The sequence below is a fragment of the Cololabis saira genome, chromosome 22, assembly GCF_033807715.1.
Source record: "Cololabis saira isolate AMF1-May2022 chromosome 22, fColSai1.1, whole genome shotgun sequence".
Taxonomy (NCBI): Eukaryota; Metazoa; Chordata; class Actinopteri; order Beloniformes; family Belonidae; genus Cololabis; species Cololabis saira.
Window position 1 is genome coordinate 1 of NC_084608.1, and position 27,888 is coordinate 27,888.

The 27,888-nt window shown below is 42.9% G+C and overlaps 1 protein-coding gene across 1 annotated transcript; it reads left to right on the top strand.

The window, feature by feature from the left end:
• The first annotated feature begins 10,053 nt into the window (after positions 1-10,053).
• LOC133423292 (holocytochrome c-type synthase) lies at positions 10,054-27,235 on the top strand. Its single transcript, XM_061713470.1, has 8 exons — positions 10,054-10,176; positions 12,104-12,223; positions 14,303-14,350; positions 15,306-15,436; positions 16,331-16,479; positions 21,179-21,298; positions 22,400-22,486; positions 25,889-27,235. The coding sequence occupies exons 2-8, from the start codon at positions 12,118-12,120 to the stop codon at positions 26,085-26,087; spliced, it is 840 nt and encodes a 279-aa protein (XP_061569454.1). The 5' UTR covers positions 10,054-10,176; positions 12,104-12,117; the 3' UTR covers positions 26,088-27,235.
• Positions 27,236-27,888: the final 653 nt, after the last annotated feature.

Sequence of the window (27,888 nt, forward strand, 5' to 3'; positions counted from 1 at the left end):
GGACATCCTGCTAACAACACATTACAGTAATCCAGTCTAGAAGATACAAACGCATGAACTAGTTTTTCTGCATCACTCTGCGAGAGGATTTTCCTAATTTTTGCAATATTACGGAGATGGAAAAACGCTATTTTACAAACCTGATTAACATATGGTTTAAACGACAAATCCTGATCGAAAACAACACCAAGGTTTCTCACAGTTGCACTGGAAGCCATCGCAACACCATCTAATCCCTTCCTAAGATGCTCTGGACCAAGAATGATAACCTCTGTTTTATCTGAATTTAGAAGCAAGAAATTTCTGGACATCCAGTCCTTGATGTCCCTAAGACATGCCTGAAGTTTAACTAGCGGTTCTGTTTCATCCGGCTTCATAGACAAGTAGAGCTGCGTATCATCAGCATAACAATGAAAGTGTATGCCGTGATTCTGGATTATACTTCCCAACGGCTGCATGTATAAACTGAACAAGACTGGCCCTAGCACTGAACCCTGCGGAACACCATAACAGACCCTCGACTGTTCTGAAGAAACCTCATGTACATGAACAAACTGGAACCTGTCAGATAGATATGATTTAAACCAACGTAGAGCTGTCCCTTTAATCCCAACAACATGCTCTAACCTGTGCAGTAAAATGCCATGGTCAACAGTGTCAAAAGCAGCACTGAGGTCCAGTAAAACCAATATGGACACTAATCCCTTATCTGAGGCCATAAGAAGGTCATTCGTAACTCGAACCAGTGCTGTCTCTGTGCTATGATGCATTCTGAACCCTGACTGAAAGACTTCAAACAGATCATTTCTATACAAATAGTCACATAACTGGCTTGAAACTGCCTTTTCCAGAATTTTAGATACAAATGGAAGGTTAGAAATTGGCCTATAATTAGCTAAGGTGTCTGGGTCAAGGGAAGGTTTTTTAAGTAAAGGTTTAATTACTGCCACTTTGAAAACCTGTGGTACATATCCTAAGCTTAGGGATAGGTTGATTTGGTCCAGTATTGTCACACCAATAAGAGAAAAAACATTTTTGAATAGTCGAGTCGGGATGGGGTCTAACATACATGTGGTTGACTTAGCTCTATTAACGAGTGAGGTCAGCTCAGGGAGGTCTATAGGATCAAAACAGTCTAGAGACAAGTCAGAGCCTAGGGAAGTCGCTAAAGCTGAAGAAACGCCCACAACCGGCTGGTTGATTTCTTCTCTAATTCTCGTGATTTTACTGTTAAAGAAGCTCATAAAGTCCTCACTACTGAGAGCTGTAGGAATGCACGGCTCCACAGAGCTGTGACTCTTTGTCAGCCTGGCTACAGTGCTGAACAGAAAACGTGGGTTACTTTTGTTATCCTCTATCAACGTTGAATAATAAGCTGTTCTTGCTTTGCGAATGGCTTTTTTATATACTATTAGAATATCTTTCCATTCACGATAAGAGTCTACAGACCTACAAGAGTACCACTTCCTTTCCATTTTACGCACGCTTTGTTTCAACATGCGAATATCTGAATTGTACCAGGGAGTTAAGCTCCTGTGGCTAGAAACCCTCCTTTTCAAAGGAGCAACTTCATCTAAAGCTGAGTGCAACAGATCAGCAGTGTTACTAACAAGAGAATCAACATCAGAGGTAGAACCCAGGTCACTGGCCTCTATTGCTTCAGTAGAGGCTTCACTATTTTCCACTGTCGCAAGACGAGCAACGGTCTCCTTAAATTTAGCAATAGCTTCATCAGACAAACATCTGCTAAAATAATACCTCCTGCCCTGCACTTCAACATCAACAACATTCAATTCCAACGTTATTAAATAATGGTCGGATAAAAGGGAGTTAACAGGTGACACCAACAGACCATCAGTTTCAACACCATAGGTGAGAACGAGATCGAGAGTATGACCAAAACAATGCGTCGGCCCGTCCACTTTTTGTGAGATACCCATTGATTCTAGAAGAGAATTGAAAGCTAATTTAAGATTATCGCTTTCAACATCCATATGAATATTAAAATCACCCACTATGATGAATTTATCTGTACTGATCAATAATCCAGAAAGGAAATCTGAAAATTCAGACAAAAACTCTAGATAAGCGCCAGCAGGGGGCCGATACACTACCACTAACACAACTGGCTTCTCTGATTTCCAGCTCGGAAATTTCAGACTAAGCGTGAGGCTTTCAAACGTATTATGATTGCACTTAGGTTCAATTTTTGTTTGGAGACTGGAGTTATAAATTGCTGCGACTCCTCCGCCCCGGCCCGTGTTTCTAGGAATGTGATGATTAAAGTAGCCGGGCGGAGTTGATTCATTCAAACTAACATACTCTTCATCCTGTAACCATGTTTCTGTTAAGCAGAAAACATCACTCCTGCTCTCTGTGATTATATCGTTTACTAACAGAGACTTGGAGCTTAATGATCGTATATTTAGTAGTCCGCATCTAATTTTTTGGTCTCTTATTGGTACCAAATGTGCATTGGTTTTAATTTTTACAAGATTATTTTGGTTAACGCCTCTATAACGCCGCACCTGGTGAACTAGTGGAGGGCGGGGAACTGCAACTACTTCTATTTTGCTAGGCACCTGGTTAGAGTTACCAGTTACATCATGTAATCTTATAGTTTTGTTGGCAGGCGTTGGTCCTCGAGAAGCAGCAGAGAAGTGTGTTAAACTACAGCTCTGCATCCTGGCCTGGACCCTGCGATGTCAGGGAGAGGGTCTAATGAAACAGGCCAAATTACTAGAGACAAGAGCAGCACCATCCCGGGTGGGATGAATGCCGTCTCTTCTAATCAGACCGGGCTTTCCCCAGAACGTTTCCCAATTGTCAATAAAGGCCACGTCGTTTTCTGAACGGATTTCTGTAATAACATTGTTTTACCTTCTGATTTTTTAAGGGAAGCTATTGAAAACGTCAGAAAATTGGAGAAAGGAGTCTATGTAGTTGATTTGAGAGACTCATTTCATTATTGGACTCACCAAACCACTTACAGTGTTTCAGGTACAAAATGACTGTTTCTCGCTGAGAAACTGCCAAAAAGCAGATTTCTGTCATAACATTGATTTACCTTCTGATTTTTTAAGGCAAGCTATTGAAAACGTTAGAAAATCGGAGAAAGGAGTCTATGTAGTTGATTTGAGAGACTCATTTCATTATTGGACTCACCAAACCACTTACAGTGTTTCAGGTACAAAATGACTGTTTCTCGCTGAGAAAATGCCAAAAAGCGGATCTCTGTAATAACATTGTTTTACCTTCTGATTTTTTAAGGCAAGCTATTGAAAACGTCAGAAAATTGGAGAAAGGAGTCTATGTAGTTGATTTGAGAGACTCATTTCATTATTGGACTCACCAAACCACTTACAGTGTTTCAGGTACAAAATGACTGTTTCTCGCTGAGAAAATGCCAAAAAGCGGATTTCTGTCATAACATTGATTTACCTTCTGATTTTTCAAGGCAAGCTATTGAAAACGTCAGAAAGTTGGAGAAAGGAGTCTATGTAGTTGATTTGAGAGACTCATTTCATTATTGGACTCACCAAACCACTTACAGTGTTTCAGGTACAAAATGACTGTTTCTCGCTGAGAAAATGACAAAAAGCGGATTTCTGTCATAACATTGATTTACCTTCTGATTTTTCAAGGCAAGCTATTTAAAACGTCAGAAAATTGGACAAAGGAGTCTATGTAGTTGATTTGAGAGACTCATTTCATTATTGGACTCACCAAACCACTTAAAGTGTTTCAGGTACAAAATGACTGTTTCTCGCTGAGAAAATGCCAAAAAGCGGATTTCTGTCATAACATTGATTTACCTTCTGATTTTTTAAGGCAAGCTATTGAAAACGTTAGAAAATTGGAGAAAGGAGTCTATGTAGTTGATTTGAGAGACTCATTTCATTATTGGACTCACCAAACCACTTAGGGTGCGTCCCAATACTCCCCCTCGCCCTCCTTTTCTTCCCTAACCCTAACTTTTGCGCGTTCCCGTGAAGGTAGTGGTGTCCCAATTCCTCTTTTCACCTAGGGGGAGGGGGCATAACGAGGGCTAGGGGCTGAGAATAGCCCCTTCAAATCGAGGGATTTCAGATGCTGACTTGGCGAGCGAGGGGGTATGAAGATTTCCCAGAATGCTTTTCGTCGTCATTTGCGGGACTGAATCCAAAAAAAAACATGGAGGACATTTCTGGTTTTTTTGGGAGTAAAATCAATATTTTGAGTTAGTTTCTGCATAAAAATGCATTTTGATTACATTTCTCGGCGCAAACCGATATTTTACTTTCATAATATTCACTCAGTGAATGTACATCATCCCTTTTTTGTCCGTTGTTCGCTAAGATCGCGCCGGAATATGGTTACGTAAGCTACGTAAGCTACGCCGTAGGTTCCGTAAGCTACGCCGTCTATTTAAAGCTCGCCGACCGAGGAAAACATGCTTTACAGACTCGTCTCGATTTTGAGCAAGCAAGCATTTTTTCATTTTTTTGAGTCAAATGGCGAACTGCAAAGAGCAGGAGGATATTGAAAAGGAAACCCACAAATGTAAGTATAATGTCCCATGGAATTAAAAAAATCACAGTGCTTTTGTATGTTTTAACAGTTTGAACAGTACATAGAAATACCACATTGTTTATTGTTTATTTTTAATACCAAAGAGTGAAATTACCGGAGTCAAATTACTTGTTGGACAATGTTAGAACCTGGCCAATAAAGCTGATTCTGATTCTGAGTTAACGTAAGATAATGCATATGTGGCTGTTCATGATGAGTCGGGTAGATAACATGCCGTGTCCTGTTAACTACTCGTTAACTCTCATATTTTCTACAAATTTGTTGGATATTTCACATTACTATAAGGCAGCAACGTTATTTGAGGGGGGGGGTTACGAAGTAATAACGTTGCTTGCTGCCTTGTTATCATAGTTCAAACTTTTTCTTTTTGTTGTTTGTTTTTTTTTTTTTACGAGGACGTTTGTGCATTGCAGTAATCACATTTCATTCCAGGGACTCCGGATCAGGTCCGACACCTAATAAGCTTTAGGACTAACAACGAGGAGAATTTTACTAAGAAGAAATATGCTGCTAAACCACTGTGGGAGTGAGTGATCTAGCTATCTGCTTGCAGAATATCTGTGATGGGGTCCTTAACCATGGTATAACTACTATTCATCACTGTTTTCTGTTACAGGAAACTCATCAAAGAGCTGGAACTGGAGGGGAAGGTGACCACAGCAAAAGTTGGCAAAACATGGGAAAATCTTAAAAAAAATATAAGGTAAGCAATGGTTATGGTTATGGTTATGGTAAGTAATGTAATGAAATGTATCTGTAAATGTATTATCTGCTGAAGAGATGATGCTTAACAAAAAAAAATCCATGTAAAGTATTTATTAATAATCTTCTGTAAATTGTGTGTGTGTGTGTGTGTGTGTGTGTGTGTGTGTGTGTGTGTGTGGGAGGCCACAGCAGCCTCATAGCCTTTCTACAAAGAGATGCATGAGGTTTTGGGGTCCAGACCTTCAATCCAGCCTCCATGTTTGTCGGCGTCTTATGAAGATCCCTCGCAAATACTCATGGTAAGTTTAGCAGTAAAAAAGCACAATCTTATTCCCCAGTCCTTCTTCCTATAGCTAGCTTGTGCTACGACCGGTGGTTCCTCCTGATTGTGAGTGATACGACACTACAGTACCTGAAGATCTAACTGTTATTTTCTTTTCAGAACATAATCGACCCTCCATCCTCACCGGTGTCCTCTCTGACAAATTCAGAGGAAAGCACAGAGGTCATTTTTATTTATACAGTGATAATGAACCTGGTATGATGTTGTGGGTGTGTATGATAGTCCAGTCATGTGTGTAATCAACATGTGTATCCATCTTTTTTTTGATCTCAGAACACTTTGGAAGACGCCAGCACATCGGCCTCAAGCTCTGCCTCACCAGCTGGAAGAGGAAGCTGGAAGCTTCAGGCATCAGGTCCACTTTCCCCCCGATCCCCCCAAAAAAAGAAATTCTCTATGCAGGACTTCCTTCAAGCTGAGGCCGCCAAAGAAGACAGAAGATGTCAAAAGAATGAAGAACACATGGACAGGTTCCTGAACCTTTTAGAGAAAATGGTGGACCAGACACCTCATCAGCAGTAGCAGCACATACACTGCAAATTTTTTTTTTTGTACATATTTCTGTGCAAATTTTTTTATATGGAACAGCACCTTTCTTTGTTCTGCGTGCAATGTTTACTTTTTTTCTTTTTAAAAATGTTATTTGAATATAGCAAATAAAGCCTTTTTTACTGCGGATTCTCTCACTATCCTTATTTTACTATTGATCTTGTTGTACAGTTTATAATTTGAGACATTACCTTACTTTGACAAACCCCAGAAGAGAAAACTGTTGTGAAACAAGTTTTATTAGACAATTTTAAAAGTATTTCCAAGTGAGTAAAACCACACAAGTACAAAACTATATGAAGAACATATGGACAGGTTCCTAAACCTTTTAGAGAAAATGGTGGACAGGACACCTCATCAGCAGTAGCAGCACATACACTGCAAACTTTTTTTTTTGTAAATATTTCTGTGCACATTTTTTTATATGGAATATAAGTGCCATATTAACAGCGCTACAGCTGAAATTAAAACAGCTTTTGGCTCTCAGCTTCCTGATCAGGCTAGGGATGGAAACGAGGGGTAGGAGGAGAATTGGGACAGGCACCTGGGCCAAGTGCCCTAGATTTCAAGTGCCCTAAAATCTCCCCCTTCTTTTTTAGGGCTTAGGGAAGAAAAGAAGTGCGAGTGGAGAAAAGAAGGGCGAGTGAAGGAGAATTGGGATTGGCCCTTACAGTGTTTCAGGTACAAAATGACTGTTTCTCGCTGAGAAAATGCCAAAAAGCGGATTTCTGTAATAACATTGTTTTACCTTCTGAATTTTTAAGGCAACCTATTGAAAACGTCAGAAAATTGGAGAAAGGAGTCTATGTAGTTGATTTGAGAGACTCATTTCATTATTGGACTCACCAAACCACTTACAGTCTTAAAGGGCTCACAGAACACCACCACCCGCTTCATGTGTCTAACCGTTTTTCCCCACTCAGCGACACATCTGTTGAGAAACAGACCCTGGTGATTGGAGACTCTATTGTGAGACATGTGAAGCCGACTCCAGAGACCTTAGTTAGGTGTATCCCGGGGGCCAGAGCGGGCGACATAGAAGCAAATTTGAAGCTACTGGCAAAGGGTAATCATAAATATGGTAAAGTTATCATCAATGTCGGAGCTAATGACTCCCGTCTTCGCCAGTCGGAAGTAACCAGAATAAATATTGTCTCGGTGTGTAACTACGCCAAAACCATGTCGGACTCCGTAGGTTTTTCTGGCCCCCTCCCCAATGTTTTAACATATATAAAGTGGTCTCCCCTCACCCTGCCAGCACAGGGGAGACAAAATAACATGAATTTCTGCAAGGTCTGTGACCCCCGCCCGACAGAATCCCCCAGTGTCACGTGATTTTTTTTGAGCCGATTACAATCTGCGCCTAGGGTGACGTCACCCGAGGCGCAGAGGTTCGGCCTCCGCTGCTGAAACCACGCCCACAACCAGCTCTCTCCGCCGGCTCGAGCTCCTCCATTGTTCAGCAGCGGTGGCTGTTTGAACAGCGAGGGAGAGTAGAAATGAGGTTTTGCATCGACATTTACCCTCATAAAAGGATCAGTTCCCACAGCACGGACCCGGCAACTGCACACGAGTCAGCGGTAAGTTACGTTTTTTTTAATGTTATTTATATTTGTATGATCTTTGCATGGGCTAAGTATTTAGCTTAGCTCCGGAGCCCCGGCGCCGCATACGGAGCTGCGGGGGCTGCTCACGGACCGGACCGTCGAGGAGCCCCGGGCTCGGGGCTCTATTAGTACCGTAATACATTTTTCTTCTGTGGTTTCAGATCTTTCAAGCACCTGGAGCTGTTCACATTAAGAAGACGCGCAGTCCTTCCTTGAGCCAGCAATAGTGCATACATTTTATTTATATATTTTAACAATAAAGTTGCCATTTGTGAAAATTCAGTGTTGTGATTTCTTTACAGTTAACATGATTCATTTGTCTTGTAACATAAGAAGTGAAATGATGAGGAATCGGAGTAAATAACTGTGGTGTAACTGTTTAGAATTAAATTCAATCTTCCTGTGTGAAGATGAGGTGACTAAAGGCTGATTTATGGTTCCGCGTTACACCAACGCAGAGCTTACGGCGTAGGGTACGTGTCGATTTAACGCAGAACCGTGGACACGCTTTGCTACGCAGCCGCTCCCCTGCTACACGTCATTCAAGCAGCCAATCAGCGCAGAGCCTCATTATCATAGCCCCCCCCGCCCTGAAAATGAATCACAGAAAAAGGCTTTAGAAGCGGAAACAATAAAAACATGGCCCAGAGACTGAATTTCTGATTTATGTAGAAAAAACAAGCTTTAGATTGTTTTTAAGACATTCAAGGCCTGTTTAAAATATACATTAAATGCCATAATATGTCCCCTTTAATAGATATATATAAGCATTGATGAGATCAGCAATAGATTATGGATGTTTTGTTTATGGAGCCTAAAGAAAAGCCTTGAGACTGTGTATTGGTGCATGAGGAAACTCCAACTATTGCTGTGCTGGTGGAATCAGGTGAAAGCCCACTAGAGCTGAGAAGGGACAAACTTACATTAACATACTGGATTCCATTACGAGGATGGGGGACTGAAAACATCAAAAGTGTCTTAAACGAATGCTGGGAATATAATAGTTTTAAGGGAAAAGGTTTTGGGTGGAAGATAAAAGATACAATTGCAAAATATGGTATTAAAGAAACTTGTTTTAACTCCTCATTGCCATTAAGTAATGTTCCACCATGGTTTTTCCCTAAAGTCAAAGTTGATTTTAGTATTATGAACCTAAAGAAGGATTGGATGGAAAGGGAAATAGGACAGTGTGCAAAGCCGTACATAAAGAATCATTTTTACAAGTTTTTACAGATATTCACTGATGGCTCAAAATATCAAAACGATTGTGTTGGTACAGGAGTTTACATCCCACTTTTCAAAATTAAACTGAGCAATAGGATAAGTGATCAACTTTCAGTGTATTCAGCAGAGACGATGGCAGTTATTTTTGGGCTTCAGTGGGTGGAGGAAGTCAGACCAGACAGAGTGGTGATGTGTGTAGACTCTGCAGCAGCTACTGAGCTAACACTACCAAGTCACTCAGGGAAGATTTGCTGTATGAAGTTCTTCAGTGTCTGGTCAGGATTCAGAGGTACCTGCTGGTACCTGCTCATGTGGGAATACAAGGAAACGAATGTGCAGATAAAGTGGCAAAAACAGCAATAAGCACTGATATTGCATTTGGAAAAGGCAAAGCTAAAGCAATAATCAAAAAGAAAATATCTGAATTTTGGCAGAAGAAGTGGGACTTGGACAGTAATGGCAGAACTTATTATAGAATACAACACAGTCAGAGCTCAGAGTATCAAGGGAATAAGTAGAAGAGAGGGGGTAGTCTTAACAAGATTAAGATTTGATCACATTGGACTAAATAAAACTTTATTTTTATTGGGAAAAGTAAATTCAGACCTTTGTAATGTATGTAAGAAAACAGAAAACACTGAACATGTAATTATGCAATGTACTAAATATATCAAAGAAAGGACCAGGTTGAAAGACAGGGTGGGAGAGGTGGGTGAGTGGAATATGACAGGGATACTGGGAACTAAGGGAACTAAGGGTGATAAGGTGTGGGAGACACAGAGACGGGTCATAGAGTTTCTAAGAAACACTGGCTTGTTTTACACGATATAGTGAGTATATAGCGGTTTATTTGTTTTATTTTTATTTTATTCTTTGTTTGTTTGTTTGTTTAGAGTTTTTTCTCTTTTCATTATTATTATTATTAATTAGATAATTGAATGTAAAGCTATAGACAACTAGATCCTGTCCTACATACTCCGGCTCAGTAGGTGGCGGTATGCACCTTACATTATATATACACATTATATTAGAAGAAGAAGAAGAAGAGCCGGATCCGTGGTTTTGCGTGATGACGTAGGCGGTGACGTCAGGAGGACGTAGTTGTACAACCCCGTCCTGCACGTTGACATTGACCAGTCCCTGCGGACACCGGAGGATCTGACTGGAATCTCTCAGGTTAGTGGCTTTTCTGTCCGTGTATGTGTGTATTTGTATCTTACTAACGAACCGAAGCGCCTGAGAACACACACACTCCTGCAGACCTGACGGTAACGAGGACGACGTCCACATGGGAGCTAACGGCTAGCGCGGCTAACGATTCAGGCTGATGGAAACAGTTACAAAATCTACTTTAATGTTAACTCTTGTTAAAAACAATACCACAACTGTATCATTTCATCACACATGTCATTTACATTAGATATATGTTCGCAGCTTAGGGTTTATTATATGCAACTTTATCAGCCACTTTATTGTAAGACACCTTGATGTTTTCATCAGTTACCTGATGTCCAGGTGTACCTGGGTGTCCTGCGATGTGAGGGACCTGAGGGACATCATGTTAGTCCATCATCAGTTACCTGATGATGGACTAACATGATGTCCCTCAGCTGGACCTGAGGGACATCCATCATGTTAGTCCAGGTGGATACTGTGTGTTCTGTAAAGACTACCTGTTTTTTGCCTCCTGTCTCCTCAGCAACATCCTATAATATGTGACTGATGTGAATAAAGGTTGTGAATGTGTTGATAAGACCACAGGTTTGTAGTTGTTGGAAAACTGTTGGATGCAGCAGTTATGTAGTTGACATGTTTGCAGCAGTTATGTAGTTGACATGTTTGCAGCAGTTATGTAGTTGACATGTTTGCAGCAGTTATGTAGTTGACATGTTTGCAGCAGTTATGTAGTTGACATGTTTGCAGCAGTTATGTAGTTGACATGTTTGCAGCAGTTATGTAGTTGACATGTTTGCAGCAGTTATGTAGTTGACATGTTTGCAGCAGTTATGTAGTTGACATGTTTGCAGCAGTTATGTAGTTGACATGTTTGCAGCAGTTATGTAGTTGACATGTTTGCAGCAGTTATGTAGTTGACATGTTTGCAGCAGTTATGTAGTTGACATGTTTGCAGCAGTTATGTAGTTGACATGTTTGCAGCAGTTATGTAGTTGACATGTTTGCAGCAGTTATGTAGTTGACATGTTTGCAGCATGAATGAATGTCCTCATTTGGACAAAACTGCTCAACTCCTGGTCAGAAACAAGTTCATCACAGACCAAGATTAAAGGAGATGGAGTGTGATTTTCTTTTTTCTTTATTTTTTCCTTTTTCAACATAGATTTGGGTGGCTGAAGTGAGTAACAGTAGAAACAGCTTTGACATAACACAACCCCATCAGTCCGTCACTCTCCCAAACTGAAACTGTCCTTCAATTTTTACAACAAAAGTTGTCTCTAGGATCTTTCCAGAGACCCAGAACATGAACATAAACCCCCGAGCAATTATTACATAAACAATGGCAGGTAAAAACTCTCCAAGTGGGAGAAAAACCTTAAGCCAAACGCCTTTAAGTGTAAGCCTTGAAGTGTTTGACTCTAAACTTGTAAGCCTTTAAGCGTTTGACTCCAAACGTGAGAAGTAATACTTCAAGAAGGGATTCTGTTGATAGAAAGCTACACACCTTATAAATCACATGTAGGGGCGCAAAAAATTGAGAATAAAAATAGTCGGCAACGAATTTAAATGTGGACTATTGTTGGCAAAAGGAAACTTTCAACAGAGTAAGGCATCTTCCTCCCGTCTTACCTCTGCTGAGAGCTGCACATGTGCAGTAGCAGGCGGCCTATGCAACACCGCAGCAAATGTCATTAAAAGATGAATTTTTCAATGAAGTGTCCATGTCTCTTGTCTTTTATTTTTAATTGGCATATCATTCAAACAGCCTCATGCAAAATTTAAAATCCGAGTGCTAAAAAGAGCCATTTAATAATTCTAAGATTCCTAATCCGGTTAGTCTGCTAATAATTTCAATATTTGGCGTCTACTGGACGATCAGAATAGTGTTTAGTTCCAGCCCTGGTTGACCGTGTTGTTTCCTCGTCAGGTCAGGAGGGCAGGATGGGAGCCTCTCTGTCCACCCCGGCTGCTCCTACAGTCGCTGCAGAAACCATGGCAACGGCCATTCCTCCAGGCTGTCCCATGCACCAGGAAGCCCAGCCCAAAGGTGAGCTGCAGTACTAGGGATGGGCGGTATGGACTAAAAGATTTATCACCATCATTTCTGGCATTTATCCCAATAACGATAAAAATGATGATTAAAAAAAACTCCACCTTTTTAACTATAAATCTATCACCACATTCAGTCTTTGGAGCCCCCAAAACACTGCTCTAAAAGATACTAAATGCTACTAAACTACACCAATTAAATTGAATTAATAAAAACCAATTAAATTAGTACACCTGTACTGCAAAACTGTAATGACTCAAATGAAACAAGTTTGAAATGTAAGAACAGATTCAACATTTATTCAAACTGCATTCAAACAGTGGGATAACAGTGCAAACAGCAAAAGTACCATTGTCCTAGGGCTGGGCGATATATCGAGATTTCAATATATATCGATATATTTTCAAACGCGATATGGTATGAGACAATATCGTTTATATCGATTTCTAAAAAAAAAAAAAAGTTTTTTTTTTTTTTTTTTGATTTTGATATAGCTTATTTTGTGACAAATTGACTTGAATGTTTTATTTGAGATTTGCACAAATGTTTTGTTATTTGCACAACTGTCAACCTCAGTGGAAAAGTCTGCCTCTTACTGTCTACATTGTATTAATTACAGTGTATTTTAATTTAATTGTTATGCAGGAAAGGGATATTTGTTTAATTTTATTCAAGAAGCATTTTTATTCTATATATGCAGCAGTTTATTTTTATTTCATTTGTTTTATACATGTTGATATTGTGCAGACCTCTGTTAATAAAGGAACCTGTGTGACATTTGGCACGAGGCTTTGTATTAAAACTGACTGTTTTTTTAAGGGTTTGCCTCAGAAAAAAATGAAGCTAACAGAGATGCTAACAGAGATGCTATGCTATAATGCTTTGGGGGAAACCCCAATTAAGGCACAGAAAAAATATCGAGATATATATCGTGTATCGCCATTTAGCTAGAAAATATCGAGATATGACTTTTGGTCCATATCGCCCAGCCCTACATTGTCCTTCAAGTTTTCTTAGCTTATAAAATCACAAAGTAGAAAAAATACAACCTGATGAATAAAGAAACAGGACAAATAAATAAAAGTTTGTTTAACAACGAGCTCCTCGCTCTCAGATCTCAGTTTGTTAAGCCTGATTTATGGTTCTGTTAAATCTAAATTCAGATTTAACAGAACCATAAATCAATCAATTGTTTTTACCGCGAGATGACAAATTCTTACCGTGGGGAATCTTTTTGACGGTATATGGTGAAGGGTAAAATATGGCCCATTCCTATGCAGTATGATCAGTAATCGTGTTCAGGTGTCCTGCCTGCTCAGGTCTCAAGAGAAGCCTCTGTCACTTCTGTGAGAAAGCAGATGGTTTCCATTGGTAGCCACCAGGGGTGTAGCGGTAGTCAAAGTCACGGTTCGGTACGCACCTCCGTATTGACCCGGTCTTTGTACGTTTTGACCGTATAGAAACGTCATTCTTGCCATTGTAAGAATGAGATGAACCTGCTGTACTCTACTGCCCTTACTTATTAACAACTTGTGCTTTTTATTATTTTATCTCTTTTCTTATCATTTTATTTCATTTTATTTGTTACTTAATGTTTAATTGTGTCTTGCTGCTTTTAATGTTGATGTAAAGCACTTTGAATCACCTTGTGTTGAATTGTTCTATACAAATAAGTGCTTTAAACGAATAAGTTGTTGCACACACGTCTTTTTCATTCTCTTTTTCAACTTATTCACGTGATTTAAACAAAGCTGGTGCCTCTTCCAACACCACACGCTCCATTCTGCTGCCGCCGCCGCCCGAACCGTGACGCCTGTATCGTTACGGGGCGGATGTACATATCATTAACCATTATCTGTACAGATATAGATATATAAATATTCACCAGAGGCCAAGGTTGTCATTTAGGAGGACGCCATCGTACAACTGTTGCACGTCTATGATGCAAATGGCCAAGTGCCTCTATTGGGTGGAAATCTGGTAACTGGGAGGTGATTCACTTGAAATGATCCTAAACTAGGGGCTGATTCCTCCTCCATGTTCATGTGTTCACCCACTCTGGTGTTGTTTCCTCAGCGTCTCCTCCTGCAGAGTGCCCCATGCATCAGGCCAAGCCCGCCAACGGTAGGTGTCTGAGTGTTCATGTCCCTTTTCTATTGTTGCTATTATGACCAGTACTCCAGTATCAGGGGGATGGTGGATTTTATCATATGGGGACAGATAATTTGTGCTGATTTCAAATAATATAATATATTACAGATAATAGCAGTGACCAAAACACCTGCAGAAATCCTGCAGGAATGACATAGCAGCAGTTAAATGCAGCCTTCTGTAAGCTTTAAATATCCACTGGACTTACATCAAATACATCAAAACACAACAATAAAAAACACTTTTCTGAACTTATCAATATGACTCTGTCCTTCACAGGATAAGTAAAATGGATCACTGCAAAAACTCACAATCTTAACAAGAATATTTGTCTTATTTCTAGTTAAAATGTCTCATTTTAGTGAAATAATCTCATTACACTTAAAACAAGACTCATCAGTGGAAAAAACAACAATTTTCACCTGTTTCAATTAGATTTTCACTTGAAATAAGTAGAAAAATCTGCCAGTGGAACAAGATTTTTTTGCTTGTAATAAGAAGATAAATCTTCCCATTGGCAGATTTTTCTACTTATTTCAAGTGAAAATTTACTTGAAACAGGTGAAAATTGTCAAATAAGTTATTTTTCTGGTGATGACTCTAAATGTTGAAATAGCAGTAAAACCACATTCATTGATGAAATGACATAAGGGATGGAAAGGAGGGATGGCAGTTTTACAGGGGGGATGATTTGGACTGTTTTTATTTCAGGGGGGATGATTTGGACCGTTTTTATTTCAGGGGAGATGCCATCCCCCCTCACCCCCCCTCATCCCCCCTCAACTCCAGTACTGGTTATGACTAATTACTTATGCAACTACGGTTAGCAGAGTTTGTTTCAATATCTGCCATTTCCTTGGACTTATATTTAGCAGAAAGCTGTTCTAACGGATTGTGTATGTTAATCCTGGTCCGTCATCTCCTGCAGCGTCTCCACCGTCAGAGTGTCCCATGCACAGAGCAGAGCCGGGTCCGGTCCACCAGGACCGGGCCTACGAGTTTGTGGAGTGTCCCATGAAAGCAGCAGGCGTGAAGAGCGACATTGATCCAGCAAATATGGTAGCTATCTGGCTTTAAAGACAGATGAGGGACGGCAGAGAGAGTCAAGTGGGAATTGATCTCTGCCTTTTGACATGAAAAACCAAAACGTTCTGTTCCACAGCAGTGCTGTGGTGTCACAGGCTTGATTTGAAATGTATGCACAATGTAGATAACACCTACAGATGGTCGGAGTTTCATGCGACGCCACTCACGCATGATTCTCACGTGATCTCACGTGTGAATCATGTCTCTTGTTCGAGGGGGGAGGAGGGGGGGCACCAGAGGCTGCAGTGTAGCCAAACAACCACCAGGGACATCTGTGAGCAGGAGGACACCGCTCAGCCCACAGCAGCAGGGAGCCAAAACGCTAGATTTAGATATTTAGATATTTAGTTGTTGCTGTTACTGTTATAATTATCATTATTACTATTATATCTATTTTACTTCTTTCTCATTTTTTTTCTTCTTTTATCTTATTATCTTATTAATGTAGAAGGAGGACAAAATAAGCTCAGGCTTTCAGTTGATGCATATTATTATTATTATAATTATTGTTTTGTTTAATGTAGGACACATGTAAACAATATTGAAAAAACGACCAAAATAAATACATTCATTCATTCATTCATTCATTCATTCATTCTGGGAAATACAATAAGTACAGTAGGACAGATTGTGACTGGTGCTTATTCCACGGCTCTTCTGAGCCGCTGCATCCTGACTCGCTCTGTGGCGTCTTTTTCCTCTAAAGCCCGCAGATCGAGAGAAGAACATAGTGTTGTCTGTCTTTTTTTCTTCTGGGCAAAAAGACTTCTCAAAGTCACACTGTGCTAACTGTTTAGTTCTGGTCTGTCCTGTTTGCATCTCCCCCCGAGCTCATGTGTGTCATGTTTGTTTCCTCCGTGTGCACAGATGCCTCCTCCCAACCAAACGCCGGCTCCAGACCAGCCCTTCCACCTGTCCGTGTCCAGAGAGGAGTCCAACATCCCCCGTCACGGCGCAGAGAAGAACTGGGTCTACCCGTCCGAGCAGATGTTCTGGAACGCCATGCTGCGGAAAGGGTGGGTTTGCTCTGCCGGGTCAACGCCACGTTGCTAAGGGCTACCGTTCCTGTAGCGGGGGGGGGACGCAGCAACACGGCGGGGAACGGGGAAGGTCCAAGCGTTTACGCTCAAACAAATGCAACACAGCAGGAGGGAGAGCCCATAGACATATATATGTATCCGCTCCACCGAGCTGCTGCCATACGTCAACGTCTCCGCCATATTGGATGTTCAAGACTGCGCTGTAAACTAATACAAGTTAATGGACTTATTTTCATAAAGCACCTTTCTACAAAGAAATGTACATTTTACGTCTCATTTATTCATCCACACACGCACTAATATACTTGGGAAACAGTTAGGCACCAAATATAATATATTTAATTTTCTCAGATGGCAAAAATAAGAACTTTAAAACATGTTATTTTATTGTCTGAAAAATGGTTCAAATGTTATTTTGTTGTCTGAAAAATGGTTCAAATATGTTATTTTGTTACTTGAAAAATTTTAAATATGTTTTGTTGATGAGAAAATATGTTTCTCTATTTTTCTTATTTTTGTGAGGGGGATATATATTGTTTTTCGGCACTACCTTGTTCTCTATAGCTGATATAACATGAATTACTCCTATGTGGGATCAATAAAGTTCTTATTTTTGCCATCTGAGAAAATTAAATATATTATATTTGGTGCCCTGTGGCCCTGTGATGGACTGGTGACCTGTCCAGGGTGTAACCCCTGCCTCTCACCTAAAATGAGCTGCGATAGGCTCCAGCAGACCCCCGTGACCCCGCAAGGGATAAAGCGGGTATAGATAATGAATGAATGAATGAATGAATATTTGGTGCCTAACTGTTTCCCAAGTATATTAGTGCGTGTGTGAATGAATAAATGAGAGGTAAAACGTACATTTCTTTGTAGAAAGGCGCTTTATGAAAATAAGTCCACTTACTTATTAGTTTACAGCGCAGTCTTGAACATTCAATATGGCGTTCAGCGCTCGATGGGGCGTCTATATGTCTATGGGAGAGCCAGCAAGTTGTTAGCATGTGGAAGAGCTACCAAGATGCATCAGTAACATCCTAGACAGTGAACAACATTTGAACAAACACTTTTGTTTAAATGTAAGTGGTGGGGAAGGAGGGAATGTGGCTCAGCTGAGGTTGGTCCACTTCACACCAGACCAACGGCAGGACCAGCCGTCTCCACGTGCACCGCGCTCTAGATTCCTGCCAGACTGTTTTTTTCATCCCGTTCCCGCTGAATTTCTCATCACTCCTGCCCGCTTCTGCAAAACTCTGAGAATTCATGCCCCCACAATAATAGAGAAGCATTGATTTAGTGTCTTCTCCCGTCCCGCAGGAGTAATGTTGTCCTGGACAAATCTATCTGATTTAATGTTAACATGATCATTGTGGAGCTTGATGGATGATTGACAGTTCATAGGTCACCTGACTGAAAGTTAGATGCAAATCCATCATTGTCACGAGCTATTTCACCTTTCGTACACGCATCAATTATGTGATTGAGGTTATAACGAGAGTAGCTGTGAGTGGCTCAAATAACACTAATAAATAACATAAAATAGACAAAGTTAACGAATGAAACAAATTAATTTAACAAATGAATCACTTGGAGGAAGAAAATGCTGCTGACCGACTGCTGGTTCCAATCCCGTGCGTCTCTCTTCCAAGATGCTCCACAGACACTAAACGCAGTTTCTCCAAATATCTGACTTGCTTTGTCTGTGTTTTGTAAAGACCTTGTTTGAGGTTTATTTTCCACGTCATTGATTTCCATCTTGACACTAGACTACATCCCGATCCTGCAGTGTTTTTTTAGCCGCCTGTTCCCACTCACAGTAAAGTTCAAACCTCCCGCTACCGCCAGACTTGCGTTGGGTCCCACGGGACCCGGCAGGACCCGATCACCATGCAGCCCTCTACCGCGGCCCCCGCCCACCGTGCTCAGCTACAGCAGAACTGCCGTGTAAATCCTGATTTAAGGTTCTGCGTTAAACCAACCAGAGCCTACGCCGTGACGACGTCGTGAACCTTCGGACTTCTCTGTCACTCCAACAAAACCCCCCCAGAGCACTAGTTGATACTTTGTTTAGCTTCAGGTTTTTCCGGTCACAGTGAATCAAAGAGGTTTAGTTTTAGTTTATTGTTTTGCACAGTTTTAAAAATACAGGAAATATCAAATATAAATACTATAGGTGCAGGAAGAGGCAAAAAACCCAACGGGCTTATTTGAAGCTCCACCGAAGTTATTAACATTTCATGTGTTATAAAGAACACAAGATTAACATACAAAAACAAAAAGTATAACTACACAAAAGTGATGGCAAACTAATAATGCAATATATAAATAATAAAGAATAAAGACAAAAAAATAAGTGTGTGTAAGTATGCATGGGATATTGTTTTTACAACTTATATTACCTACCGTATTTTCGCGACCATATGGCGCACTGTGTGGAAAGGCGCACCCTCAGTTTTGTGTGTCATTTTTGGTTTTAAAACACACATACGGCGCACCGACCCAAAAGGCGCCGGAGCTGCACACACACGCGCTAAAAAAAACACACACACGCTAAAAATAGAGCGGAAGCAAAACTTAGTTTGATATTTTATTTCACTTTTCACATCAATAAAACCCTTCAAAGGTTCATATTCTGTTTCTGCATTAAAGAATTTAAAAAAACCACGGGTCTCTGCACATAAACCTGTCTCAGCCACTGATCATCTCCTCATCCATCCAGCCCTTTTCATTTCACTCTGGCTGGAAAAGTCTGTTTAGGCAATGCTTTTCTTTTAAAAATCACCATCGGCGGCAGTTTCTGTCCATCAGCGTGGCAGGCAAGCACGTAGGACCTAAATAAACTTTTCATACCCCGTTGTGCTGCGGATCCCGACCGCGGTGGTCCCGGGTCCCGCGTCCCCCGCGCTGGACCGGGTCCGCTCCCCGTCCGCTCCCTCGCGCTGGACCGGGTCCCGGTCCGCCCCCCCCCCCCCCGCGCTGGTCCCGCTCACACACGCGCTGTCGGGGAGCCGGTACCGGGTTGTATCCGACACAAGCTCCGCTAATTCAGCTGCGCCAGTCCGAATTTCCAGACCTGTCTCAGCTACTTGATCATCATCCCTTCATCCAGACACCCCTTTTCATTCGTCCTTATAATGACTCCGGCTGGAAACGTACATTTCTTCAAAGTTTTTCTTTTAAAAATCACCATACAGTTTCTGTCCATCAGCTGCGCCAGGCAAGCGCCACATAAATAAGAATGTGTGTGTTTCGCGCCGCGAAATACACACACGCGCATGTCGGGATCCGGTACCGGGTTTGTAACCGACAGATTTGGCTGCAAATCTCGGAGGGTGAAGCTGATCCGACCTGAGACAGACCCCAGAAATCCCTTCTCGCAAAGCGGCCGGGAACCAGGTCGATTGGACCGCTTGGGGAACCAGGAAGTCGGGCTGCAGCAGCGCGCATCACGCGGCTTTAACCGGGGAAAGTGACCGGTTCCGACCGGCCGGGACCGGAGGAGCCCGCCTGCACTGGTAGCAGGGACTCCCGGGGAAAGAGCACCGGCATTTCAGCCGGATCTGCCCCGGGGATGCGGCGATCGGACCCGCAAACCCACGGCAGGTGCATCGGTTCCCGACATGCAAAGCACACGCGCGCTGCAGAACACACACACAAGTGTGCTTATTTAAATAGAGCGGAGCAAAACTTAGTTTGATTGTATTTTATTTCACTTTACACATCAAGCAAATCCTTAAAAGTTTTCATCTTCTGTTTACGCATTAAACAGCTCAGTGGATGGTCTCATTCACGTCGCAACTCAAGGCTTCACCCGCCCCCGTCTCTTTTTACCGTTCTCATGGTGGGCGGCCTTACATTACCGTAATTCAGGTAATAGACACGGCACACCGTTTCATAAGACGCCCGGCACATTTAAAAAAAAAAAAAAAAAAAAAAAAAGTGTGCGCCTTATGGTCGCGAAAATACGGTATATAAAAAGAGCGCTGAAAGTTCACAACTGCTTCAAGAACTGGAAATGCGTTGCTACCAAGCGAACCAATCACAGCCCTCTCGTCTGCGTTGGGTCGTAGTTCCATGTTTTGGGAGGAGCAGGTCAGGCTACGGCGTAGCTACGGAGAGACTCGTGCGTAGCCGCGTACCCTACGGCGTAGGTTTAACACAGAACCATAATTCAGCCTTAATTTATTCCCGCACTTGTAAAAGTCGCCCAAAACGCCTATCCAAGTTCTACCCAAAGTAAATGTAAAGCTGTTCTTGAACCGTTTGAGGTTCATGGATGGTTCTGGTCTCTTTTGAAAGGTAACACTCTGAAGTTCTTCCCCCAACTGTCAGAATCACTGTAACTGCTACTATAATTCAGTAATCACAGTTTGAACACACTGAAATAGAAGGTTTTTATTTCAGCCGGAAATGTGTTTTGTAATCAGATGTCTGCAGATTAGTGAATCTGTGACTTATTGGTTTTAAAACACACTGAGACACAGCCTGAAGCCTTATCTGGTGCAAGTTTAAATTTGATAAGAATACCACAAAAAATGAGTATTTTACACATGTTTTTGTAAGACTATGTTTTACAGAGAGTTTTATTATAACAATTATGTCCCATGAGCATAACTTTTGAACCGTTGAAGATACCACGTAACGTACCGTTAAGGGTGTGTCTGCTCTGCAGGTGGCGGTGGCGTGATGACGACCTGGCTCCTCATGACATGAGCAACATCATTAAGATCCACAACAAGAACAACGAGCAGGCCTGGCAGGAGATCCTGAAGTGGGAGGCCCTGCACGCACGGTAACCCAGCAGACACACACCACGGTGCTGCAGCTGCAGCAGACACACACCACGGTGCTGCAGCACTCACACACCAAGGTGCTGCAGCACTCACACACCACGGTGCTGCAGCACATACACACCACGGTGCTGCAGCTGCAGCACATACACACCACGGTGCTGCAGCTGCAGCACATACACACCACGGTGCTGCAGCTGCAGCAGACACACACCACGGTGCTGCAGCTGCAGCACATACACACCACGGTGCTGCAGCAGACACACACCACGGTGCTGCAGCACTCACACACCACGGTGCTGCAGCTGCAGCACACACACCACAGTGCTGCAGCTGCAGCACACACACACCACGGTGCTGCAGCACATACACACCACGGTGCTGCAGCTGCAGCACATACACACCACGGTGCTGCAGCTGCAGCAGACACACACCACGGTGCTGCAGCTGCAGCACATACACACCACGGTGCTGCAGCAGACACACACCACGGTGCTGCAGCACTCACACACCACGGTGCTGCAGCTGCAGCACACACACCACAGTGCTGCAGCTGCAGCACACACACACCACGGTGCTGCAGCTGCAGCACACACACACCACGGTGCTGCAGCTGCAGCACACACACACCACGGTGCTGCAGCTGCAGCACACACACACCACGGTGCTGCAGCTACAGCACACACACACCACGGTGCTGCAGCTGCAGCACACACACACCACGGTGCTGCAGCTGCAGCACACACACACCACGGTGCTGCAGCTGCAGCACACACACACCACGGTGCTGCAGCTGCAGCACACACACACCACGGTGCTGCAGCTGCAGCACACACACAACACGGTGCTGCAGCTGCAGCACACACACAACACGGTGCTGCAGCTACAGCACACACACACCACGGTGCTGCAGCACACACACACCACGGTGCTGCAGCTGCAGCACACACACACCACGGAGCTGCAGCACACACACACCACGGTGCTGCAGCTGCAGCACTCACACACCACGGTGCTGCAGCTGCAGCACTCACACACCACGGTGCTGCAGCTGCAGCTCCTCCGGGGCTGATGCTGATCCATGTGTCCTCGTGTCCCTGCAGCGATTGTCCCTGTGGACCCATGCTGAAGAGGTTCGGAGGGAAGGCCAAAGAGTTCTCGCCCCGGGCCCGACTCCGCCACTGGATGGGGTGAGAGCCGTCCCGGTGATTAGTCTGTTTTAGATTGGGCGGAGTGATACGCCACAGTACGGCACTAGGTGCTGTGTTGATGTTCTAAAATCCTACACTGTTGAGGGACATTAAAGTACACTGGAACTCAGCAGAAGTTTCCCCGTGTTTATCCTACTCAGCAACCCAAAAAGGTTTAATTTAATAAGGTAGGGCTTAACTCTACACCAGCCTTACATCAGTAAAAGTTCAGAGCTCAAAACCCTGCAAGAGTCCCGTGATCGGGACCAAAACGGTACTAGTTTCTTCTGAGCGGAGGAAGATTTTGGTCCGCGGGTCGAGGCGCGGTCGTTACTAGTCAACACAATAGATTAATATTAATAACCCAATATCAGATACAGTTTGTCACCTCCACGACACATATCGTGACGTTTTTGTATCGCTAAATTCCGTGGCACGATATATTGTTACACCCCTACTATTTCTTAAATAAATGGTCTCTGCTCTTGACCAGCGTTTATTGCGTGCTGCCATCTTGAAACTTTGTTTGGAAAACCAGCCCAGCGTGGAATATAAGTGTCATGGAGACAGACGGACGAGGGAACGAGCAGAAAGAAAGACCGGAATTCATTTAAAGCGGAATGAGTGGATACATGATCACGGAATTATTCTATTCGGATTTAAAATCAGAATAAACCAGCCACTTACTTCGGAATTAAGGTTAATTCTGAATGGCCATTTTCATTCAGAATTAAGTGTTTTACATGGTAATTTTTACTAATTTTCAATGGGATTTAATTTTAATTCTGAATTAAAGATGAATTAAACTTCTCACTGAGGAGAATTGTGTGCCAGGTCTCAGTAAGTGGTAGTAACAGATAGGTAACAGATAGGTAACGGGTAGTAACTGATGGGTAACGGGTAGTAACTGATGGGTAACAGGTAGTAACTGATGGGTAACAGGTGGTAACAGATGGGTAACGGCTAGTAACTGATGGGTAACGGGTAGTAACTGATGGGTAACAGGTGGTAACAGATGGGTAACTGATGGGTAACAGGTGGTAACAGATGGGTAACGGGTAGTAACAGATGGGTAACAGGTAGTAACTGATGGGTAACAGGTAGTAACAGATGGGTAACAGGTAGTAACAGATGGGTAACGGGTAGTAACAGATGGGTAACAGGTAGTAACTGATGGGTAACAGGTAGTAACTGATGGGTAACGGGTGGTAACAGATGGGTAACGGGTAGTAACTGATGGGTAACGGGTAGTAACTGATGGGTAACGGGTAGTAACTGATGGGTAACAGGTAGTAACTGATGGGTAACAGGTAGTAACTGATGGGTAACGGGTGGTAACAGATGGGTAACGGGTAGTAACTGATGGGTAACAGGTAGTAACTGATGGGTAACAGGTAGTAACTGATGGGTAACGGGTGGTAACAGATGGGTAACAGGTAGTAACTGATGGGTAACAGGTAGTAACAGATGGGTAACGGGTAGTAACAGATGGGTAACAGGTGGTAACTGATGGGTAACAGGTAGTAACTGATGGGTAACAGGTAGTAACTGATGGGTAACAGGTAGTAACTGATGGGTAACGGGTAGTAACAGATGGGTAACGGGTGGTAACAGATGGGTAACAGGTAGTAACTGATGGGTAACACGTAGTAACAGATGGGTAACAGGTGGTAACAGATGGGTAACAGGTAGTAACTGATGGGTAACGGGTGGTAACAGATGGGTAACAGGTAGTAACAGATGGGTAACAGGTAGTAACAGATGGGTAACGGGTAGTAACAGATGGGTAACAGGTAGTAACTGATGGGTAACGGGTAGTAACTGATGGGTAACGGGTAGTAACTGATGGGTAACAGGTAGTAACAGATGGGTAACAGGTAGTAACTGATGGGTAACAGGTAGTAACAGATGGGTAACAGGTAGTAACAGATGGGTAACGGGTAGTAACAGATGGGTAACAGGTAGTAACTGATGGGTAACGGGTAGTAACTGATGGGTAACAGGTAGTAACAGATGGGTAACAGGTAGTAACAGATGGGTAACAGGTAGTAACTGATGGGTAACGGGTGGTAACAGATGGGTAACAGGTAGTAACTGATGGGTAACAGGTAGTAACTGATGGGTAACGGGTAGTAACTGATGGGTAACGGGTAGTAACAGATGGGTAACAGGTAGTAACTGATGGGTAACAGGTAGTAACTGATGGGTAACAGGTAGTAACTGATGGGTAACAGGTAGTAACAGATGGGTAACAGGTAGTAACAGATGGGTAACAGGTAGTAACTGATGGGTAACAGGTAGTAACTGATGGGTAACGGGTGGTAACAGATGGGTAACAGGTAGTAACTGATGGGTAACAGGTAGTAACTGATGGGTAACAGGTAGTAACTGATGGGTAACGGGTAGTAACTGATGGGTAACGGGTAGTAACAGATGGGTAACAGGTAGTAACTGATGGGTAACGGGTAGTAACTGATGGGTAACAGGTAGTAACAGATGGGTAACAGGTAGTAACAGATGGGTAACAGGTAGTAACTGATGGGTAACGGGTGGTAACTGATGGGTAACGGGTAGTAACAGATGGGTAACGGGTAGTAACTGATGGGTAACAGGTAGTAACTGATGGGTAACAGGTAGTAACTGATGGGTAACAGGTAGTAACAGATGGGTAACAGGTAGTAACTGATGGGTAACAGGTAGTAACTGATGGGTAACGGGTAGTAACAGATGGGTAACAGGTAGTAACTGATGGGTAACAGGTAGTAACTGATGGGTAACAGGTAGTAACAGATGGGTAACAGGTAGTAACTGATGGGTAACGGGTGGTAACAGATGGGTAACAGGTAGTAACTGATGGGTAACAGGTAGTAACTGATGGGTAACGGGTAGTAACAGATGGGTAACAGGTAGTAACTGATGGGTAACAGGTAGTAACTGATGGGTAACGGGTAGTAACTGATGGGTAACGGGTAGTAACTGATGGGTAACAGGTGGTAACTGATGGGTAACAGGTGGTAACAGATGGGTAACAGGTAGTAACTGATGGGTAACAGGTGGTAACAGATGGGTAACAGGTAGTAACTGATGGGTAACTGATGGGTAAAAGGTGGTAACTGATGGGTAACAGGTGGTAACAGATGGGTAACAGGTAGTAACAGATGGGTAACAGGTAGTAACTGATGGGTAACGGGTAGTAACTGATGGGTAACAGGTGGTAACTGATGGGTAACAGGTGGTAACAGATGGGTAACAGGTAGTAACTGATGGGTAACAGGTGGTAACAGATGGGTAACAGGTAGTAACAGATGGGTAACAGGTAGTAACTGATGGGTAACGGGTAGTAACTGATGGGTAACAGGTGGTAACAGATGGGTAACAGGTAGTAACTGAGTGTCTCCGCAGCTACGAGCTGCCCTTCGACCGCCACGACTGGATCATCGACCGCTGTGGGAGGGAGGTCCGCTACGTCATCGACTACTACGATGGAGAAGTCAACAAAGACACGTACCAGTTCTCCATCCTGGACGTGCGGCCAGCGTTCGACTCCATAGACGCCGTGTGGGACCGCATGAAGGTGGCGTGGTGGCGCTGGACCTCCTGAAGACCGGACACGCAGCAGCCACGAGCACGCCGGCTCCAGGACTCACCGCTTTCTTCTCCTGCTCTTGGAACCAGGCATGTTTAAAATGATAAAGTTTAGGCTAACGGTTCCGTCTCATCATCTGATCCTGAGCTTTGCAGCCGACGGTCCGTTAATATGTGTTTAAGATGTTGGGGGTTGGACATTTGTCCAGCAGGTTAGAGACACTAGAGCTGTTTGTTTTAGGTGTGCTGCTGTGAAGCATTTCCATCCGCTGCAGGTCCCAGGTCTGCAGCCGCTTTCACAGAACTTTATTCAGTTTTGCTTAAAAGATATGACATATTTTTTGTTTGGGAAAAGTCCAAAAGCCTAAAAGCAGCAGGTGCTCCCCCTCTGCACAATCACATATTTTTGCGTTTAGTTTGGGCAGATTAATAGCTAGAAGGGAAGGGGAGGTGGGCCTGACTTTTCACTGTCTTAGATTTGAAATGCAGCCACATTAAAGTTCTGACGTTACATTATTGTTTTAAAATCTGCGGTTTCCAAACAGCTTTGAGCCCGTCAAGCTGCTGCAGACTGCTACCTGGAAAAGCTGGATCTAAACTATTAAAAGGGTAAATGATTGTGAAGAATAAACCTTCCTCTGAGTTGGAGTATCACTGCTTTTGTTTTGCAAACCTTTTCCTAATCAAAGACGTTCCTGTTCACACATAAAATCCTAAATAGTTGGAGCTGCATGAGTGAACAGAAACGGCTCCAGCCGTCGTACCGGCCGTTTGTTGGGGTTAATGATGAGCTCCGTGTAGGCCGGACAGATGAGGGGGAAAACTCCAGCAGCAATAACGTCTAGTCTTAACGCACCAGGGTGGACGTGGGCCGTGCAGTCAAAGCTTCTGCTGAACCTGGAGATGTTAGACGGGTTTTTCATCACCTGTGAATGAATTTCTCTGAGATAAATTGCATTTAATTATGATTTGTTTGCCATAGTGTAACATTTCAGCTTCATCATCTTCAAACTGTCTCTCTGCAGATATTCAGGATTATTTATTGTAAAGGTCTGTCATGAAGTGTTCAAATGATTTTCTGTGGACGCAAGTGAATTCATCCTGCTTGTCCAGCAACTATTTTACTAGTGTTGAAACTGTTAATAAAGCCAGTCCTGTTCTGTCTCCCGACGTCTGTCATTAGAACTTCAGCAGCTGAACGCTGACAAAATAAAGTTTGTGAATACTAAGCAGGTATGTATCAGTAAAACCTTTGAATCAACTGGAACAAGTCCAGATATGATGCTGTAATCATATTTATTACATTTATATGTGCTGTAAAGTTAGGTGGCACTTACATGAAGACCATTATGACCATGATTCATCACACCTCAGATTATCACGCAGCGCCCTTCACACTCACTACTTTATGGCAAAACTCTTCTTTCATGAGAATTGTTTCAAAATTCAGCATGTGGAGATGGAGCTCAAGCATCTGCCTTGAACTCCTCTCAATAGAGGGTCTGCATGGACGTCACTTCCCCACTGGACCAGCCCCCTTACTCACTGAGTGGAAAAACATCAGCAACTAGTGGAGAAGACGGGATAACAGCTGATTATCAGCTTAAATTAAAGTCAGTTTCACTTGACAGTGACCCGTACAGTTACCCCAAGAACCAGTGGTCCATGGACATTAATATTTGGTACAGTTACCAAGAACCAGTGGTCCATGGACATTAATATTTGGTACAGTTACCAAGAACCAGTGGTCCATGGACATTAATATTTGGTACAGTTACCTGAAGAACCAGTGGTCCATGGACATTAATATTTGGTAC

Bases quoted from the DNA above. Each gene is read 5' to 3' on its own strand.
- LOC133423292 (XM_061713470.1), top strand. From the start codon at position 12,118: ATGGGAGCCTCTCTGTCCACCCCGGCTGCTCCTACAGTCGCTGCAGAA. The intron at 14,351-15,305 runs GTAGGTGTCTGA...CATCTCCTGCAG, and splicing joins TCAGGCCAAGCCCGCCAACG to CGTCTCCACCGTCAGAGTGT. The intron at 16,480-21,178 runs GTGGGTTTGCTC...TCTGCTCTGCAG, and splicing joins AACGCCATGCTGCGGAAAGG to GTGGCGGTGGCGTGATGACG.